The sequence below is a fragment of the Mercenaria mercenaria genome, chromosome 7 (assembly GCF_021730395.1).
Source record: "Mercenaria mercenaria strain notata chromosome 7, MADL_Memer_1, whole genome shotgun sequence".
Lineage (NCBI taxonomy): Eukaryota > Metazoa > Mollusca > Bivalvia > Venerida > Veneridae > Mercenaria > Mercenaria mercenaria.
Window position 1 is genome coordinate 3,031,935 of NC_069367.1, and position 22,167 is coordinate 3,054,101.

The 22,167-nt window shown below is 34.6% G+C and overlaps 1 protein-coding gene across 1 annotated transcript; it reads right to left on the reverse strand.

Annotated features, from left to right (window-relative positions):
• Nucleotides 1–418: 418 nt before the first annotated feature.
• LOC123556119 (GDP-L-fucose synthase-like) lies at nt 419–21,952 on the reverse strand. The gene is made up of 8 exons (XM_053548966.1): nt 21,813–21,952; nt 18,976–19,090; nt 16,672–16,800; nt 16,303–16,376; nt 10,307–10,440; nt 9,874–10,005; nt 639–818; nt 419–474 (listed from the first exon to the last, which is right to left on the reverse strand). The coding sequence occupies exons 1-8, from the start codon at nt 21,950–21,952 to the stop codon at nt 419–421; spliced, it is 960 nt and encodes a 319-aa protein (XP_053404941.1).
• Nucleotides 21,953–22,167: the final 215 nt, after the last annotated feature.

Consider the following 22,167-nt stretch of genomic DNA (forward strand, 5'->3'; position numbering starts at 1 on the left):
TTTCCCTTTAATTGATTTTATAAGATGAAAATCAAATATAATATAATTCAAAAATTGATACAGGATTCGCAAGTTTATGAAAATGATTAACAATTCTTTTATGATATTGTCATTTTGCAGTAATCAAAAGAAGAATAATTCCAAATTTAACTAGTTTTATATGAAAAAAATCAGATTAATGAAATTTGATGATATTTACTACTTTATAGAACAAAATCTAGCATATGTGTATGTGTAAAATTATTGAACCCAACTGTAGTATGCAAGTATACAAGCACTAAGCAAATATTGCTAAATAAACCAAAATGTTCGGGCTACCAGACAGAAATGTTGGTAGCCCATTCGGCTACCAACCAATGTGCAGATTTCTGAAACTCTGTGACATATGAACAGCTGCTCATGTTATGTAAGGTGTCGTCTATTTTCTAGCGTTTTCGTAGTTTTTAACAAACCAGTCACATGTTTCTCTGATAGCTGAAAAACAAAACAAAAATTATAAGTAGGAAAGCACTCATGATTCAATCTACGTTAACAACATCTAACACATGCACAGTGATAGGAACTTTCAACAACATAGGTAACTATCGTATTACATATTCCAATATCTGACTGGTAGAAAAGTTTGTAAAAGAACTGACCTTCATCAAAAGGAGTGAATTTAAAATTTGGAAGATATCGTCTAAGCTTGGCATTTGACGCTGTTTTTCGAAACTGACCGTCAGACCTGCTTGTGTCATAATTGACTTTTCCATGAAACTGCATATGTTTAATGATAACACGGGCCGCCTCCATTATACTTGTTTCGTCCTCCTCTCCCGCTGTAAAATGCAGGAGAAAAAAAGCATGTACATTTTAATTTTTATGCATTGTCTTTAAAGCGACTAACCCACACATCGTGGTGTGAGAATTTATAAAATCAAACGTTTACCTATACTCACCTTTATGTTGCATATTTGATGTTCTAACGATGTATTTTTCATGGAATTCTGTCCAAAATCGTTGGTTTCCTAATAAATCAAAATAAAAACATTCGTCTACCATTTCTGATTAGGATTTTCCAGTTTATAATAAAACGGAATCCCCGGCCTTCAGCGAGCACCTTGCAAACATCAGGTGACAGAGAGAACATGATAATTAATAGAGCGTACAAGTATAGCTATTGCGTAGTGTAATGGCGTTTTGAAAATGTAACTAAATAAAACAATAATATAAAATGAAGTCAGCACACTATTTTCCTTAAGTATTGACATTGCACTTATGAATATTCCGTATTGCTGCGTAAATTATTGCTTAATAGCGATGTAGCAATATATCTATTGCATTAAATTGTAGAATAACAGGGTACTGTTTTTTATATCAATGTTATCAGGTCGAAGTTGCCGAGCCTGATAACATTGATAACAAAAGACAGTTGTCTGTTATTCTATTTATCATGAAACCCATACAACCTACCTACAACAACATATGTCCTCATCTCTTATTTCGTAAAAGTTGATATGTTTCTGAAGCAAAAATTATTACATTCATATTTTACGGATTTGAAAATTAATCCGCTCCTGAAACACTTGAACGAAACAATACGGCAGCCATATTGATTTCAACTTCGACAATGTTTATTGACTTTCTGATATTCTTATAAAAATAACAATGAAATAAACTCTTATCTGCGTAAAATTAAATAAAAGAATCGTTCTCTTGAATAAAACAAAACATGCTTTATTTCGACATTATAAAACATTTGACTCAGACAACTAACCCTAAGCGCTGAAAATTTCACTTCCAGTTCCAGATTCAGTCAGAGATACTTTAAAGTTCAATCACTAAATTTACACTGATCCAAGAAATATAATTAATACAAACATTTTTGTTACTACTTAATAAAAATGGATGCCTTAAATTAGGCATAAATCAAGAATAAGAACATTGTCGAGTGTATTGTAAACCTTTCCAAGAATTGATCTAATGGCATGTAAACATTGTGATGTCATGATGAACGTTACATAGTGACGTCATTAAGGTAGTTCTGCACGTTCGGGTCGAATTTTTTTCTACAATGTAGAATTTGATGAAACTGTGACTTTTCGAAACTTCGGAATATGCGTACCAAATTCAGCAAATAAAAAAGATAGGGTCGTGTGCTAGATTTTTTGCTAGACTGATTTGAAAAATTTGGACCTCACGCAATTTTCATAATGCGAGTCTATGGGGAAATCACAACTTTCATAATATTTTCGCGAACAGAAATTTTTCTACAATGTTGATTTTAATGAAACTTCTCACAGTCGTAAATATACATATGGCCTATAATATGGTGAAATAAAATGTATAGGTCCGTGTGCTTATTTTTGAGATATTTGACCATTATTAAAGTGAACCGCACAATTCAAGCTAATTCTATGACATTATTTTGAATAATTTAATGTGTTAGATGTTTTGATATCATATTTTAACTTTAAATTGATAGTAACAGTGCCACTGTAATAAATGTACTCACATGTTGCCATTAATTCATAAAATGATTTTCTTTTCCGTACGCCGAATCCAGGCTTTATTGTACGTTTTCCGGATAAATGACGTTACGCCATCACTTCCGGTTTATCAAACGTGCAAAACTACCTTAAGGAGGTAGGTTACCTTAATATTTGTATGTGCGCATGTCCAACCGGAAGCTAACGTGACGATTTACGACGACGTTTACGACAAACTAAATGTGTTTGTATATCCATTCTTCTGAAAACAAATCATGAACCTGTCTCCGATCTGATGCTTTATGGTTTAAAAATGCAGAAATAATGAATAAATTGCCGCAGAAACGCTTCAAAACAATGTTGCCTTAAAATGACGTCATTGACGTCATGACGTTACGTGTCAGTTACCGCGCAAAATTAATAGCTTTTATTTTGAAAGTACGTAATTCTGCGCATTTTCTTTATTTGAACTATTTTCAAACAGCCATAATTTGCTGAAATATTTTTATGAGTCTTTTGCTCTGAATAATAATCAATAGTTTGCTTCTTTTATGTAGTTATATTGAAATGTTATGCGGAATGTAAGAAAATGGATGATGGTAACCAATGTTATTCGGAATATTGTTGGGTGAAAGGTTACTTGTTACGGCGATTTTCAAATAAAAAATCTAGCAGTTTGATTTGTAATACATATTTTTCAGTTTCCGTTGATAATTTGTTACTTATATACTAAAACTAAGATCTAAAATTGTTCAAATTTCAGTAGAAAATTGTAGTTTCTTGACTTGAATTGATGTTACCATGGAAACGAAGCCCGTGACCTATATATCTAAATGTAAAATTCAAAAGCGTTGACACTGGTCTATTTAAGGAACACAGCTTAGGCTTTTTATTTTCATTTCAACAATATCCATGAGAATAATAGCAGCATGCTGAACGATTTTTCCATGAAAAATGCCAGACGAAGTGTAGTGCTGTAAGTATTTTAACCTGTGAAATTTGTTTGAATAAATGCAAATAACACGAAAATATAACTTACGTTAGAAATAATATGTTTTAAAGCTACATTAACAAGAAAGATAATTTTATTCAATATTTTTTATAAGAAATTTAGACAAAAAGCAAGATATAAGCTATTTTAAACATCTCTGTTGCCATGGTTACTTTAAACTTTAAGAAAAATAGGGTACCATGTAAAGTGCTTGGTATTGTGCTAATAATATTACCCAATTATTCCATGTTGATCATTAACAGAATGGCACTGAAGCTGTCGAAAACCCCGTTTTTATACATAATTGTTTAAAAATGAGAGAAAATGCGTTACCATGGAAACACGAGCCCCGCGACATATACATTTTAAGCTTATATTAGAAAGCTAACTAGTAAAATTATCAATTATGCAGACTTCTACGGATATCAATGAAACTAAAATACACTGAAAGTGTTAAAGTATTTTCCTTCTTCTTTCAATATAAAATACCTTTGGAGGGTCATATTCTTCAAACCTGGATAAAAATTAAACTTGAAGAGACAGAGAAAAACGAAATTGAGATTGTAGCAGTTCAAACATCATATTACACGAAATACAAAAAATTGCTGCTGTTCAACTAATTTGAAATTACCCTGGTAACAAGGTAACCTACCTCCTTAAGTGATATTGTCAGTGTAATAAATGTGGAGACAAGCATATTTTAAGGAAATTAGTTGAGATTACAGAATCTGTTTAGAAAAAAAGGTCGTGCAACATCAAAACTGGATTCTGTAGTAAAAATCGATGTGGACATGGTAGAAGGAAACTGATGTAAAAACTAGTCCATCAATATGGGAGAAACTTAATTTTGTTATCAGATCAAAATAAAATATCAGGCAAGTGATATCAGGCACTTTGCATAGTAGTTGCATGATAAATTTCTTTAAAATTTAACTAATATCGCATGTGCAAGTAGCTGCGCGGACAAATCGTTTACCTGCCAATCTCGGTGTTGATTGTTCGATTACTGCATCTGACCTATTTATTTTTTTCAAATTTTATCTGCAAACTTTACAAGTAGAAAAATTGCCACACTCTGATTAAACCATGGTCCATTTCTTGAAAGAAATACACGTGTACACGTGAAAGTCTAGTTAACCGTTGTGGAACAAAATGAATAAAAAAAAAATCTGTAAAAGTTTCTCAGATAAAAAAGAAAAAGTACTTGTCAACAACGTTTCAAGAAAATCAGTACTACAAGAAGTAACAGATAGAATTTGTAAAATATGTTATGTAAATATTGTAAGAATAAAAGCAATATGGGTAACGTAAAATTACAGGAAAGTGGTCTGAGATGTTTTTGAACTCGTGGTAACATGCATTGTCAGACACCTTACCACCACGCCATCATGTCATTGATTATTTATATATGTTATTTCAGTAATTAAGATATTTTCAGGATACAGATATTGCGTAAACTAACGAAGATCCCCAAAACTATTGGCGAAGATTAATGAGTGCCAGGTCAATACTTGCAGACAATACGTTTACGATGCAGTCAGTGATTTCTCGTTTGCCGAGCGGTTACGGTATTCGTAGTATAATGTTTCGTTGGGAGTTTTAATTCCCAGACCCGTTAAAAGTTTGTTTTTAAAACTGTATATTTTTCTTCAATATGATTAAACAAAAACAAAACGAGTTTGTTAATCTAGTTCTAACTTGTTCACTAACTTAAGACCATATTAAATTAAATTTAATGTGGTCTTATGTTTTTCAAGCTTTCCTGTGATATTTTTTAACCTGTACGGTTTAGTTTTAAAATTTTTACAACAAACTTACACTTCAATTTAATAAAAGCATTGCCCGGTCATAATTTCAGTATCGACTGGGTTAAAGATACTACTGATTTTATACGAAAATAGGAAACAAAGCAATGAATTCGAAACCAGGGAAAAACAATTTTACACAAAGTATGTAATGCAAAAAAGATGTCGGTCGAATGTAAGGTCAAAACTATCACTATAAAATGAATAGGTATCCATCCACTCAACCTACTACGCCGTCAAGTCATCTATTGATATCCAGCGTATACCTTTACTTTAAACGAGAGTGCTACTTATTGTTGTTGTTTTTTAAATAAAAAACGACACAATACTTCGCGATACTTATCCGCTCTATTATTAGTGACGGAAGCAAAATAAACGCATGCACAGTATATGGTTTGCTGCCCACGCGATGAAAGTGTCATAAAATACTGTCGCGTCTCGTTCTATATTTATATCAATGTTTACAAAATAAAGCGTTATAACGGTTTATAAAAGTGCGTGAGAAAAACTGCGAAAACTCGAATGTTCCGTAAATCTGGAAACTAGAAACTTATCAATCATTAAGTGTCATGTAGACATATGAAATAGTGGCATAATTTAGCCTTCCAGTGATAAATGATTTTAAAAATTACAATTCACAATGTGTGGGTTAGTCGCTTTAAAAGACTTATGTATTCGCAATAATTCGGTGTGTTGTTCGAAAGAGTTTATGACGTTATTACAATAATGCATGAATTTCCACACTGATTTGGTTAATCTGTTTGAATATGTTTATTTTAAGACCAGTTGTTTAACCTTATAAACAAACATGTAACATCAATGGGCTTAGCTAAATGTAGACCATACAATATGTGCAGGATAAACCATAGGATCATATTCTGTTTATAAGTCGTGCATGCATGATTCACGGCCACAAAAGTAGAAAAACGCAAGTGTGCTTCATTAGGAATGAAACGAAATGATACCTTTTGATTAGTTTTTATCATTTCATAAACATGAAAATTATGTGCAGGCCTGGGCATCCAGACGCCTACGCGAAGCTACGTCAGTTGTATCGTAAGTTTGAAACGAAACACCTTCAGTGTTAACTCAATAAGAAATTATTCTTACTAGCAATAGTATGAACGTAAAACGAAGTGTTTGTAGTGACTAGAAATACGATATTCGTTTGGCTTTCATCACAATTGCATCGCGCCGAGCTACTTATGAGCAATCAATTCTGTAAAGACTTCCTTTGGAAGCATAGACTGCAACCATGCAGAATAACAGCAGACTCGGTTCGACTGAGTCTGTTCACGAGATAATATATAATGAAATATGAAACATCTCCAACACCCCTAGCACCGGCTTAAGCGGAACTCTATTACACATCTATTGAATGGACTCCATAATTCCGAAGAACCAGAAAATGTTAAAACTTACACTGAATCCAAGTAAGGGAAGACTTTTAAAGCCGCCTCACAGTACCTAAAGATTGCTGTTGTGATAGTTTATAAATCCTGTAAAGAGATCCTTTGGAAGCATAAAATGCACCAGGCAGAATAATAGCAGACTAGTTTTGACTGTGTCTGTTCATGAAAGGTAATGAAATGTGCAAAATTTCTCACGCCCTCGAGCACCGGCTTAAGAGGAACTCTATTACAGATATATTGAATGGACTCCATTATCCAAAAGGACCAGAAAATATAACAACACTGAATTATATGATTTTGCAGCGATAAAAATCACGGATACGTTATTTAGATAAAATGCTGAACACAGAACGAGAGACATCAATATTTAACCTGCGTTCTCCAAGAGTTTCTAAAAAGTATTTTAGATATGTTAAACCGGCAGAACAAATACAATGTATTATTGTTATTATTATCTTACTATATCACATGCGCCATATAACCTATACGGTGCGCCGTAAAACCCAAATAAATAAATAAATAAATAATACTATATCACATTTAAATATTACTGTTTTCATTTGTATATACACGCTCAAAGTTGTTTTACAGAAAACATTTCAAAAATACCAACGATTAAAAATTCAAAACACAAATTGCTCTTTCGACGAATTGTTGTATAGCAAAATGGATTTAAGCAAACTTTTTGAAGCAACCAGTTTATCAGCTTCCCAAAACTTGTCGGGAAGGAAGTTCCATAGCCCGGAAGTAGTATATGCAAAGCTCCAATTGCCATCATGGTTTGAATCATTTGCACACCAATAGCACAGTGCTTTTGTCAACATAATTAGTTCATAACAGGTCTATACACTTCTATTATACCCTAACATAAGCTAGGGAAAGATCATGTGGATCAATATTGGTGTGGGACAGAAGTTATACTCTGCTCTGTATATTACGGATAAACGAAAACGCTATCAGCGTTGGTGTAAAATAATTGTGGCGGGATGTCCTACTGGTAATACATGCTACTGTGTTCTTGATACTCAACAAGGTGTTACAATAGTCTAATACTTTGATAACCAGGCAATTGACTCTAACCCTAACTTTGTGGCATCACTGGTATTATACTACCTGCGTAATTTTGCACATCTAGTCCGGCACAAGTTGACCTTTGGTTCAATATCAATATTGGTGCCTAACACTTTCCCAAGATTCCTAACATAGTTAAGGGTCATTAACCTTTACTGTGCTTCAGCAAAGTGCCAAAGCATAGCTTCGATGTGAACAACATTACTCAGCATTTATCAGCATTGGGCTTCAGCATGTAGCGAGACCCTCGATGTGGGTCGATGCCTTACTCCTTTCCACATCCTATACTGGCTTAAAGAACAAGAAAAGCTGAAAGTCGTGGCCGTAAAAAATAATGAAGTAGTCCGTTGCGTCTGCATATGGCATCCATGGGTTTGGTGTACATTATATATCTTTTGGAACCCAACGTACACGTTTTTTCATAATCACAGGCGTTAATAACTCGCCATCAAACGTACACTAATTGCGGTCACTTAAGATGTGACGATCTTGTCTGTGACCCCGAGATAGTATTTATGGCAGTGCCGCAGGTTTGGTGGTCGGTGGCACCGGTAAGTGCAGGCATATCAAGTAGCAAAAGTTTTTTGTAACTTGATCAAAGCCACCTCAATCAAACTAATTATGTTAGTGCATGGTTCTTTGCCTCCAAAGAATCTTCCTATGACCATTAATTTATTAACTGTCACAACATCAGTCTATAAGTGGCGACTGTAAAAAGTATTCCCGTACTTGGATTCAGTATTGTTATAAATTCTGATCGTTTTGAACCATTAAGTAACTGAATACATATTGCAATAATAATCCGTTTAAGCCGGTACTTGGGTTACCTAAGAAAGGTTTTGCACACTTCATAAACAGACCAATTAAACCAAGCAAGTTGTAACTTTGCTTGGTTTAATTCTGTGCCTTCATAGGATGTTCATAAAGATTTTTCAGTTTTGTGAAACGGCCTGTATGCAGACTGCAGTCCCAAAAAGTTTTATTTCATTTCGATGCTGCTATAGACGTGCATCTACTATAAATATTTATGAAAAGAATGAGAGATTTGACACGGACCTGTAAGACTAAATTGTTAAAGACCACGTTTCTTAAGAATTGGTCTTATCACCGCATTTTTATTTTTTGTTACATAACTAACCTAACCTACATGAATATCCTTATGAACTTTGTAATCGATTCATCATGACATTTCCCCAGAAAGCCATGTTGCTGGTAACGGATTAAGTTCACAGGTTCTGTGCAAAGATTTTGTATGATTGATTTACATCTTCTTTTGTTGCAGAAACCTTTTTTGAATTTCTTTACAACTTTTAAACCGATTCAATCTAAGTCATTCTAAATTTATATCATTCCAGGAAATGTCACTATAATTCAGTTCAATAACTCGAAGTGATCGGCAGCATCTCCACTGTCTCTAAGCATATGTTTGATTACTTATGGTCACACCATCGTAATCTTATCATATCAGAGGCTGCCAGAGAAGTTTATTTACTATTGCACATTCCTGGAGACGGACATTTTAATGGTCATGTTAACTGAGTTTTTAAAATTGCGACCATCAGAAAGTAGTTTTAATTTCGTGGTCAAAAAATGGAAGAGATAGCCGCTGACAGTATTTCTAAATTACTCAAGTTGACCCTTCATTGACATCTCAAAGTGACAGTCCTCTTTTATAAAACACAACCTTCCAATACGTATTTGTTTAATTCCAGTGAAAATAAATACCATTTGGTCGTGATATCCTTTGGACATGTTAGCACGCACGTGTGTTGTATTCTTTATTGGTATGAATCTCCGTATTAAAGAGAAATCGAACTAAACATTTAAATATTCCCAAAATAATTATGTTAATCATAAAAAACATAGAAAAAATAGAAATCTTTCACGAATATATTTGCATAATCTCTTTAATAAACAAATGAGTCAGTTTTAATATTGGAAAGTTATACAAGAAAGTGAATTGACCAAAATAATTATGTGTTCAGCCAGAAGGTGATTTCCTTATTTTTTAAAAACTAAATAACGTGGATTAATTACTCTTGTCAAATTAAGTAGTATTTCGTGAAGGAATGTTGTGACTGAGTAAAAACCGTAACGAAACGAAATGTTTAATTTGTAAATTATACCTGATAAAATAATAGGTTCCATTTCCTTGTACTCTCTAAGTGCCCATATAATAAGTGTCGCCAAATCACGTGAATAAATGAATTGTCGTAACGGTTTTCCAGTGCCGTAGATAATTAAATCTGTGTTTTGACCTTAAATAAGTTACGTCATGTTGCTATTACAAAAATAGATATGAGGGTAAATTAATATTTGTTTAAAGCCTCTTTCATTTTGTCAGATAACATATAATATTATACTGACCGTAACATACTTTTTTCTTCCGAAACGACTTGAAAAGATTACAGTTTAAGCATTAATAATCATATCGTTTAGTTTAATTCAAAAGGCAAAGCCTCGATTTGACTTTAAGTGTTCTCTCCAATTCGGTCAGGAGGGATTCAACTGTTATATATATCACTGCTTATCATTTCTATATATTTTAAACAGACTTACATTTCGCCATGTATGTTTTATGTATAAGTCCTGGCAAAACATGGCCATCTTTAACACTGAAGTTATCGTTTGGTCCAAATGCATTAGTGCTAATTACAGCAGTGAACAAATGGCCATAGGTCTGATGGAAAGCCCTATAAAACAAATGAATATTGTCATGTTTCAGTTAGTTCAGAACAATCTTTACCTTTTGTGTTTATACTCTGCGGCATTTTATTTCTCAAAAGATTAATCACATAATTAAGTTATAAAGTTATAAAGTTACTTCAGGCTTTAGTTATAACGATTCTTTCAATTACTTTTCCAAATTAACTAATGCACATTTTTGTCGAGCCCGCTTGCGGTGAGCTTGATATAGTCGTCACTTTTGGCGGGTCGGTGTATATGTGTGCGTGTGTTCGTGCGTGCGTGCGTGCGTCCTTGCGTCCGTCCGATTTTGTGAGGACCATAACTTTGACATGCATAGACCAATATTGTTTATATTTGGCATGTATATTTACCTCAATGAGAACGCGTGTTATGCGTAAACTCCATGTTCCTATCAAAACGTTCAAGGTCACAGTTGGAGGTCCAAGTTCATATTGAAGTTTGTCCGGGTCATAACTTTGACATGCATGAACCAGATTTGTTTATATTTGCCATGAATGTTTACCTCAAGGAGAAGGAGTGTCATGCGCAAACCCCATGTTCCTATCTCAAAGGTCAAGGTCACAGTTGGAGGTCAAATGTCAAACTGAAGTTTTTCCGGTGCATTTCTTCTTCATGCATGGTGGGATTTCGATGTAACTTGGCATAAATGCTCATCTTCATGAGACGGCGTGTCAGAATGCAAGAACCAGGTCCCTAGGTCTTAGGTCAATGTCACACGTAGCGGCCAAATGTCAGATACAAGAATGACGTTGTCTGGACCATGTCGTCTTCATGCATAAGGGGATTTTGATGTTACTTGGCACATATGTTCAACACCATGAGACAACCTTGTTTTTAGAATCACTTCTCTTTGTTTTACTACAAATAGCTTATATTGTAACTTTTTTATTACTGGCCGTATGGAAAAATTGAGATCACATTTTCTGTGGTACAATATTATGTTGCATCCAATTTTAGGTGTATTTTGACCTATCTCTACCTGGTAAGGAGTTTTGTGTGGACTTATTATATAGATTATTATTTTGTAATTGCTCAAAAATTTCCATATGCAAATACAGGTGCTAGTGTAAATCAGTTCTGACACCGCCAAAAAGTATAATAAATGTTACTTTTTTAGACAGCTGGCGGGCTCGGCATTCAGTCCGTGGGCATGCAGAATGTATTTCAAGTTTCTCATGGTTGTGGCTTAAGAAATATGAGATTGGTGGCTCTCTTGTACTACTGTATAAGGACAAACTGCGATCCTTGATGTAAGTTCGTAAACGTTACAGTTTATTAATAGTTGTATTCTACTTAATTATAAACTTGTACTTTCGGAAGTTATTTCATACCATACGTTTCCGAATCCACAACCGACTTCCGTGACAAACGCTGGTTATAACAAAAATAATAAAATTTTGTCGTACCTCGCCATTTATAATTTTCTGGGGAGTTGTTAATCGATCAATGTATTGATGACAAAACTAAAGGTTAAAAATGCAGCATTACTTTTAAAACGAAACCAAATAATGTTCCTTATTTCTTTGCGACATAAAAATTGTAAGAAAGGCTGTCTGAAATACTTACATATGTCTAAATTAAGTGTAGACAATACACAAACATAACCTCCATCTAGCAGTTACGAGTCTATGGACAATGAATTCGTAGCAGATCATTGTGCTCAAGCGGAATCCTGTCATTTGTAAATGATTCAATCGCAAATCTGCTGCCAGTTAACACATGTACACATGCAGTGTTGAGGTGTTAATCCCACAGTAAAGACAATCACTAGAGGCAAACCATTTGCGAAATTTTGAGGTGACGATCTCAAAATAATTCAATTTTATCATGTGCGAAAGGGCAAACAAGCCCATAATTTTAGCGTATTATGCCACCATTTTGCTGTGGGGATATATATTTGTTTTTTTCAATGCGTCCGTCGGTTTGGCCGTCAGAGAAAATCCGTGTTTCACAATTCACCAAAGAGTTTGGCCCACCGACATTACGTTTATTGAAATATTCTTCAACATCTGAGACAAAGTGGTCAAGTTGAACTTATTTGATCGCCTTGTGTCAGTCGTCCGCCATCGTATACAGTTTAGCTTTTAACACAACAAAGATAACAAAAGAATAACTGGCCACTCCAAAGGTCGCTCAACACGACCAAAATGAAAATGTTGCAGGCTCGGTTTAATTAAGCCTGTTCAAGAACGGTAGTAGAGATGCATGCAACCATCTATGCCCTTTAGCCCCGGGTCATCCTTTTGCGATCTTGTCGGACTGTTTTTCTAAACAAAATGTCGGACCATTCTTAATCTTGGTAAAAAGTAGTCTATTAGGTCTATGGATGTTTAACAAAGTTTTTTATTCTGATTTGACAGAGTGACCTAGTCACATAATATTTAAATTTATGTAGACTTCATGAAAACAAATATTCTGACTAAATTTTAATTTGATCCAAAAAAGAAAAGAAAACGTTACTGCCTCAGAAATGCGAAGAAGAATTTTCTTTAATTAAACCTAGTGACCTAGTTTTTGACCCAAGATAACCGAAGTTAAACTTGACTCAGGTGTTATAGAAAAGACAAACTTCCTGACAATTTTTATGTAGATCAGGTAGAAAACCTGCCTTAGTGTGTTTTCTATGATAAGTCCTAGTGACCTAGTTTAATATACAAGATAATCCCTTTTCAGATTTAAGGAATGTTTGACTAAGTTTAATTTAGTAAAAAAAAAAACATCCAGAGTGTTAAGTATATTATTATATGATATAATTACTGGCCCGTCTCTTGACGCCAGATGACCAAGTTTTAAATTTTGCTTAGACTTGGATACAATGCGAAAATCGTTTAGCACCGTGCATGTTTGGTGACTGACCCTTTTACAGCCAGCCGCTACCCTATCCTATTTGATGATTGAATGACTAATAAAGTGTAAGACTCCCTGATGCTTTTCTCTTAAAAAACAAAGACAAATATCAAACAGGGAATGCCACGTACCAAAAACGCAGCCTCCCCAAAACGAAACCCACAGCACGCAGACGTGCATACGACAAACACAAACACACACACACACACACACACACACACATACTCGCACACAAAGCCAACACAAGAGGACTAAACAAACAAACAAAGGAACACAATGGGGCACCGCCTTGGAACGGCCAGTGGCAAAAACACCACTGGGGAGCTTAAACCCGTTTATGGTGCGCACCCAACCTCACTCTTACCCCCACCATGTTCCAAAGACACGGGGCAGTGTAAATAAAAGTAATCCCCTCCAGGTGAAGTTCTAACACACGTAATGGAAACAAAAAGGCATGGCATGTAAAACACAAAATGCTCGTGTATGAATATATAAAAAGCAAACTTTAAGACCCAAAAACCAATGTACTCGATGCCTTGGCAGAAGACAGAGCAACAAGAGAAACACCCTTAAGGGCCCGACGAAACAGGCCAGAAGACAGATATCAAAACAGTTCAGTCCTGGTGGGATTTAAAAACTGCTTATCATAGAGTCCTCCCCCTCTTCCGTCAGACACAATCAAAGAGGGAAGCGTAGTGTCCAACTGTAAACGGGTTGAACACTAAACATGCGGTATGTCTCAAAACAGTTGGGTCGTAACCTCTTTTAATAAAACGTTTTATAATTTTATAAAATTACCATGACCCAAGATCTTACGAAGTTTGTAAACCACATCCCCATAAAAAACGGGTTTTGAAATACCTTCTCGCAGAAGTGTCTTTAAATTACTATTGAATTTTAAAACCAAATCAGAATTACGACAGTAAAATTTAGCAAAATATTTACGCAATTTGTAATAACGGTGGCCTTGCTGAAGAAGTTTACTTGTAATATATTGATTACGTTCATTGAAATCCTTGACATGACTACACGCTCTGGCAAACCGAATTAATTGAGAAATATATACCCCATAAGATGTAGCCTGATGTACATCCCCATCCAAATGGGGAAAATTTACAATACTAAAATTAAAATCATCCCTCTTGTCATAAATTTTGGTAAACTATGTATAATATTGGCATAAATAGAGATGTAAATCTAAAAAAGAAGCATCAGTATCCGAATTGTTAGTTTTAATTAACTGAAGCTCCCTAGGATAAATAGTACCCACCAATTGACCAAAAAACGGTTTATCCATATTAAGAATATCATCCAGATAGAGTGATGTATTATTAAATGCAGTTATAATATCTGCCTGCGTATCTGGAGAAAGGCTCAACATAAAGTCTCTTTCATAACAATATAAAAACAAATCTGCGACAAGGGGTGCACAATTTGTTCCCATGGGAATACCAATTACTCGTCTAAAAACTGCATTATACAAAACTGACTGAGAAAGTAGAAATTTGTCTTGCAGCTTGCCTAGTCATATCTTTGTGCTCTGACTTCAGGCAGTTGTTGAGTTTGTGTAATTGTATCTTAGATAAACCCTATTTTTGTTTTACTTTATATAATCTGGTATTTTATCATTTATGTTTGAGCCTTTATTTACACTGTCATGTGTACTTTTTTTTTTTTTTTGAAAATAGGCTTTGGCATGCTCTAAACGCGTGTAAACCCCACAGTTTCCTTTCAATCAGTTACTGACCGTACCAAGGCGGTGTCCCTATTTTCTAATTGATTTTGTCCATTTCGTATTTTATGTTACTTATGTGGTTTGTTGTTGGTATTTCTTTCCTTCCATAATCACCCCTTGCAGTTACGCCCCCTCACATTCTATTATGAGTGACGTTTAGTGCCAGCCATATTTTCGACCGTCCCTTGGCGTCGATCCACTCTGTTGTTTTTTCTTTTTACTCTGTTTGTGTTTGAACGTTGTCTTTAGCGGTGCCCTACTGTGTTGTTTTTCCTGCCTGGCTTTATTTTTTGCTCTGTGTCTATAAGTATGTATGTGTGTGTGCATGCTTGCGTGCGGGTGGGCGGTCGAGCGTGCACTTGTGCGTGCTTGCGTGATGTTCTCTGTACGTGCGTGTTTGCGTTGTTTTGGTTTGCGGTGTAGGAGGTGGGGGGGGGGGGGGGGGGGGGGGGGGCTGCGTTTTTGGAGCTTGGCTTTCCCTCCTTGCTTTTTTTTCCACTTTCCCCAAAGCCCCTCCATTTTTACCACCCCTTACCCATTTTTGTATTTTGCATATAATTAAATTGTACTTGATGTTGGATTTTTGAAACAACCCGTCTAATATATTTTTCCGTTACAGTTTCTTTTTGTTGCGGGCTTAATTTGCGATGCATGCCTTTTTGGTAGTGTTTAGGTACTCCGTGCTTCCGGGAGATCTATCCTTACTTGAATTTGTTTAAGACAAACATTATAACAATGTTTCATACAGATCAGGTAAATGATTTAGGTGAGAGCTTTTATATTAATTGGCTAAGTGACCTCGTTTTTGTAATATCTTAAGTGCTAACAGTGAAATTGTGACATAATATACCAAACCTTATCATTTTATTTTTTCCACAGCACATGATATAATCAAATTATATTTAGATGCTCCATTGCAAAACCGGTCGTCCTGGGTGTTCACACTCAACTTCGCCTTCAATCGCAAATGTCTAATATCAAGACAATAATGATGTATAGGCGTAAAGTATGACAACTTAAAATGGCCGGGGCCATCAGAAGTCTACTCACAACGTCTCTGATTATATACGAATGGATGAACAGTAATACAACGACCGAAAATCTGCATTTTGCATGATATTTGGATTTCTTCACCTTTAGATTTGTCCACCTGTTCAGTCAATTGTATGTGTTTGAGGAGTATTATAAAGAGACGATGATGAAACTATTACAAGCATAGATACATAAATATTTTGCGTTTAAGAAATGGAAATGCATTACTTACTTGTTTAATACATCGATCATTCTTTTTGCATAAGCATAACCAAAATTACTATCATGAGGTGGGCCATTGTGAATCTGGAATAAATATGACGTCAGTCTAGATACAAACTATACAGCTCGCAATTTGACAGCTACATCTGATTGTAGAAAATAAATAAATGGTAATATACGTTCTTCCAATTTTATAATATATGTGATTAATGTATATTCATTTTCTACAACAATGTATAATAAATTATAAGCTACTTCTTTACAGTACTTTTGGATGCTGACATTTCTATCCAGACGAGATAAATGGAGCAAATTGAATGTTCAGACAACAGGAAATAAATGTATATTAAATCAAGTATTTTTGGATAGTTTACGGTACCATTGTTTCGTCAAATGGATATTTGATCGTGTCCGGGAATACACAGGTTGATAAACACGACACCACTTTCTTCACATCAAACGTGTGACAACATCCGAGCACATTGTCATTTATAACAACGTTTTTTCTCTGTAAATTATTATTATTATTATTATTATACCAGATTTATATAACGCCCTTTTCATGATCAACACGTTCAAAGGCGCTTTACATATAGCAAATGCAGCCACACAGGGCGCAAAATTCATCCTATTCTAGTACAGACGCAGAGCGATCCGACCAGAGGGACAGAGTGAGATAAAGCCCCCAGAACAGATAGAGAGAAATCCATTTTAGTTACAGGCCTGTCCTGCTAACTTAGCCTAGCTCTTTGCGAATAGACAGTCTGGTTCTTTAACCTGTCCGGTGTATAGCACCGATACAGGCGAAGCCGTCTTTCCTGGGAAGAACCAGTACAAGCCTCTTAGTTAGGTGAGAGACACTCAAGAGCACCTCAGAAATTTCCAGCGCCTGGACCGGGATTCGAACCCCGGACCTCTGGATTGACAGTCAAGCGTGTTACCACTAGACCATCGGCCCACCATAAAGAAATGCAAACAATTGTTTGCACTTGCAGTTAATTTTCGAAACTTATACAAAATACTTCCTAGAGTTTTTTTATATGGATAGATTCACTTTTAATCTGACATTACTTTTAATTCAGGATATATCTGTTTGTTTCACCGACCATTAAGGTAAGTCACCTTGCCAGTTTTAAGTAATAGACAGGATAAGTGCATTACCAGTCTTACATTAGTATACATAATACGTAAACCAAGACCTGAAGCAAATTATGAACTGAATTCATGACATATTAGCATAGTTTTCTTTGATTTTCCACTTCGCTACATAGACTATAACGTTATTGACACTAAAAACTATAATTTGTAAAACGTCTAATAATATATATGATTTTTTTAACATTTCGAAGAAAAGTTCTCAGAAAAACTAAAAATATAACAGTAACTGCATATTTCTATCTTTTTTTCAGCGGACAATTTTGTTTCCTTCTTTTTACTCTATAACTTTCGTATACTCTATGTATCAGAAAGAAAACATTAAAACATGCATATTAATGCTTATTGCGCGATAGTTAGAAATTTCTCGAATTTTGTTTCAATTTCACCAGGGCAATAACTTTTCTATACATTCGAATTGTTTCCATCATTTGGGTGTTTGGTTAAAAAACAACATTCTTTAAAAAAGTGTCTAACTGAACGCTTGAACGTGCCAAGACATGGATAGGAATTTGACTGTACTTTTATTCATTCGTGATTTCACTGCACAATCAAAAGCCACATTTTCTTACTTGTAAACAGAAATCTCCTTTCATTGCATTTTCTTTTCCTTAACATTTGACTTTTATTTTCCATCAAGTGTTCAATACCGGTTGAATATAATTCAGCTTTCTCAGGGTTATCCCCAGGCCGTTTAGAAATTCTATCTAACGGAAAACGGATTCTTTGCGTAACGTACTGCTGCTGCGCAATAGGTAACAACTGCTGGAAATGCCCTTATCATGTTTGACAGAGAGTGGGAGTGTTTCACACAAAATATGTTTTAGAATATATTATAATTGCAAACATTTTAATTAAGTATTTATATCAGTACTAAATACTGTATACATACGCCTGTAATATCTGTGCACAGGCGATAATCTACTGATGTTAATTCAGTATACGAGATATATATAAATAGTGACATCCCCTTGTTACGTTGCGCCCTATGACTCATAGTATGAGTATGCTAATGCACGATTTCCATATTTCCGTTTTAAAGACATTTGAGAGTAAATATCTATTTCTATAAAGTGATCACTTTAGCATTACATTTTCCTTTGTCGACATTCCAGACATAGTTGAAAGAGTTGTTTCTCCAAGTCTTGAAACATACATCAAAGCAAATCGAAAGAATTGCATGGTATATCAGAATATATAGTGTGCTATTCAAATGTGTTTGGAACTACATCATTGTCCATATAACTATCATCGTAAACATAAGCTATGGCATGTGATGTGTTGCAAAATTATACCTTCTGTAACTTTTGTCTATATTTATAGACAACAATTATAGAAGATATAATATTGCAACACATTACACGCCATAATAATGTTCTTTTATTCGAATTGAAAGTATAGAATCATGGGGAAAATGTCTTCCTTTATTTATACAAAACATTGTTTTCTGTATCTTAATTAATTTTCTTTTTTCTTTTTGTTAAAAACAGAGAGATGGAAATATTGCTCAAAACATAGAAATACTTACGAAGATATCAGTACTATATCCAAGATTGTGGAATAGGCCACCTACAACAGCAGCCAAGTGAATCACATGGGTAGGTTGATACTTTTCGAACAATTCTTTTGCCTGTGATTTATCACTGTAAAATGTTAAATAAATGATATATTTAATCATTTGGTAATGCCTAAGACTTTTAAAAGAAACTTACAAGATCTTATTAAATGCAAGTTTTGCCTGCCATAAAATTCATGGTAAGCCATACAACTAACAATAGATCTAAGCCATTAGCCTTTTAAAATCTATTTGAGCTTGATATCTGTCATTGCAGGTCCTAGCATCCTCACATCATAATATTGCAGTTAAAGGTATAAAAAAAACAACCAGGTAATTTACATGGCAAGAATAATTCTGTTTCTGCACTAGAAATTTTGTGTTTTGGGCTTTTTATTTGATACTATAAGTAATCGTACAATCAAGAAACAATTAAAAATATGAAATTTCCATTTTAAAAAGCATTTGCAAAAGCCCAGCATTTGCTTTCTTATTCAACTAATTATCGTCTAGTAGTTCAATTATGTTATATTGAAACTTTTCACGTTCTTTCTTGACTAACGGTCATGTATTCTTATTACTGCAGAGAAAAAAGTACAAGAATATAAAGGTAAACGTAAACTGAATAATTAGAGAACTACATGATATATAACTATTTTGCATGGAGTCTCTTTAGATACAAGTTTTGTGATTTATTTATCAAATCAGACGACTAAATTTGTCATTAACAGTGTCAAATGTACAAACAAAAACTCGTCGACCATAGAATGTTCTGCAACGTCAGATGAGTAATTTGGATTTGAGAAACTTCTTTTCGGGAATCGATCCTATCGATTTTCGCGACAAAAATCGCGATCAATCTCTCTACGGTAACATGCGATTTACAGAATGAGATATACTATCATATTAAAAAATGTGTACTTCCGGCACGTGCACAGAGCGTCTGACTTCGGACTTTTTGGACGAATGCGCTTTTTCTTATGCCTTATAAGCGTTCACATAACTTGTCCGAACCGCAACGTCTTGCACAGCAGCACAAATATGCACAGTGCTGTTTATTTATTCCAAAATCTACTTTTAAGTTGATTGGCAAGCTGATGTACTGAAGTTACTGAAAAGAAAACGAACGACCTAAGTGGTAAACACGAGTTATTTCCCGTCAAGATTGAAAATAGCATAATCTTTGACAATACTCAATATTTGGGATGAGGAAGGCGCTACAATGTGTTGTGTTGTTGCCTTATGGGATGAGTTAAAGTCGGATTGATTCCCGATTTAGGCAGTGCCTTATTTCATATTACTAAGCGTTGGCAGTTCATACGTTTCGATACATTTTGATCTGTCTGAACAAAATCTCTTTTTTAATAATATTTTGCTTGTAATGACAGATATTAATTTTATATGAACAATCAGTATCACAACGCAAGTCAAAGTTCTCTACCAGTAACTAGACCTGGTAATAAAATGAATCGTATACAATTTTACAACAATGTTACATTTAACAAAACTTAAGTTCTGACATTTAAATTCAACTTTATGTCATTTATGTTCTGGGGAAGTTTGAACGCAATGGTACGTTTGACACTTCTGCCATTCCCTAGTTATAACGAATCTTAGTGTTTATTCAATATACCACACAAATTAGACATACAGTGAATGATATCACAGAACTGTTTTTGTTTTTTTCCTTTTCACTGATTGTCGTGTGGCGGCCGTAAAACGTGTCTCCGTACTTTAATCCGGTGTTGTTATATTTTCTGTTCCTTTAGGATTACGGAGTCCATTCAATACCTGTGTAATAGAATTTCGCTCATGCCAATGCTAGGGGGTGTGACTTTCGTTGCACATTCTATTACCTTTCATGAATAGACTCAATTAATTCGAGTTTGCTAGTATGTTGCTTGGTTACATTATATGCTTCCAAAGGATCTTCATTTGGATTTAAGCGGATTCGGAAAGCGTTTTAAAGAACGCACCTGCACATAAAGCACTCTACACGGACACGAGTATGATTGTGTAAATGTATACATTTGTATACGAATGTAGCGGCTGAACCTTACATATTAACGCAAACGCATGCAAAGTTTAATACACGTTTATTTTGTGTATCAACTCATGCAGAGGCCACTACCACAATTATTCAAAGGGCTTTTGCACAAATGTGTAATGTAGCTATTCTTGCACGAAAAAAAATGAGGATACGAAAAATAGACATACCGTTTTCATAGGTGATGACTTCATGATTCCGATTTTTATTACCATTATATTGTTCGTGGAGTGAAGCGATCAATCCATGATTTGGGCGCGCAAATCAACAACATAACCAAAATCACATATTTATACTCATTATTTTTAAACGATCATTGACATTTCTCAGTATTACAAACATGACATTAACCATCCTTTTAAGCTTTCAAAGGCGAGTTTCAAAGTTTTTCGTTTAGTAATATAGGGAAAACCAGCCCCGCCCCTGGCGGCCATGTTTTCATGATTGAAATATTTCGGTAGAGGGTAAGCTCTGAAAATTCTTTTAAGAAATGGTCAGCTATTTCAGGGAAGAAGATTCTTCAAGTCTTTCCGTCTGGTTGTCATGGCAACCAGTCTTTTTGCAGAGATGACCTATATTTGGAGGAATCTGAAAGGCAGCCATCTAAAAAACATTCATGCGAAGTAAGTCGAAATTAACAAGTTGTTTCACGAGGAGATTTGAAAAAAAGAAGAAATTGATGCACCGTAAAAGATCTAAACCCAGCATAAACACTTCGTGCTCATGAGAACTAAACTGATCTAACATTTTCAATACAGCATACCATAAGTCAGCGTCCTTAGAGGAAACAAATATCCATTTTTCATTCGTATAACTATCTCCATTTTCTACGACATATTTTATAGCACTTCCAACTAGACCCGTACTTCCTGTCACTAGGATTGTCTTGTTGTTATTATCCATTGAGACTAATCTGAAAAAAATATATTAAGACAGCATCAGTCTGAAATATTTGATAAAATAATGTGTTAGCTTTCTTATATTGTGATCAAAATTAGGCATAATGGATAATAGATTAATGTACGTGGAATTAAATATGTATTCAAACTGCATATGAGATATATAATAAACAGAGTGTTGACAGATTTAGATGAGCGAATTTACATGAACACCGAAGA

Excerpts from the sequence above, each read along its gene's own strand:
- LOC123556119 (XM_053548966.1), bottom strand. The coding sequence starts at position 21,952 with ATGGATAATAACAACAAGACAATCCTAGTGACAGGAAGTACGGGTCTA. Across the intron at positions 19,091-21,812 it reads TCTAAGGACGCTGACTTATG|TGATAAATCACAGGCAAAAG; the intron begins GTATGCTGTATT and ends AACATTTTACAG. Across the intron at positions 10,006-10,306 it reads TAAAACATACATGGCGAAAT|GTCAAAACACAGATTTAATT; the intron begins GTAAGTCTGTTT and ends AACTTATTTAAG.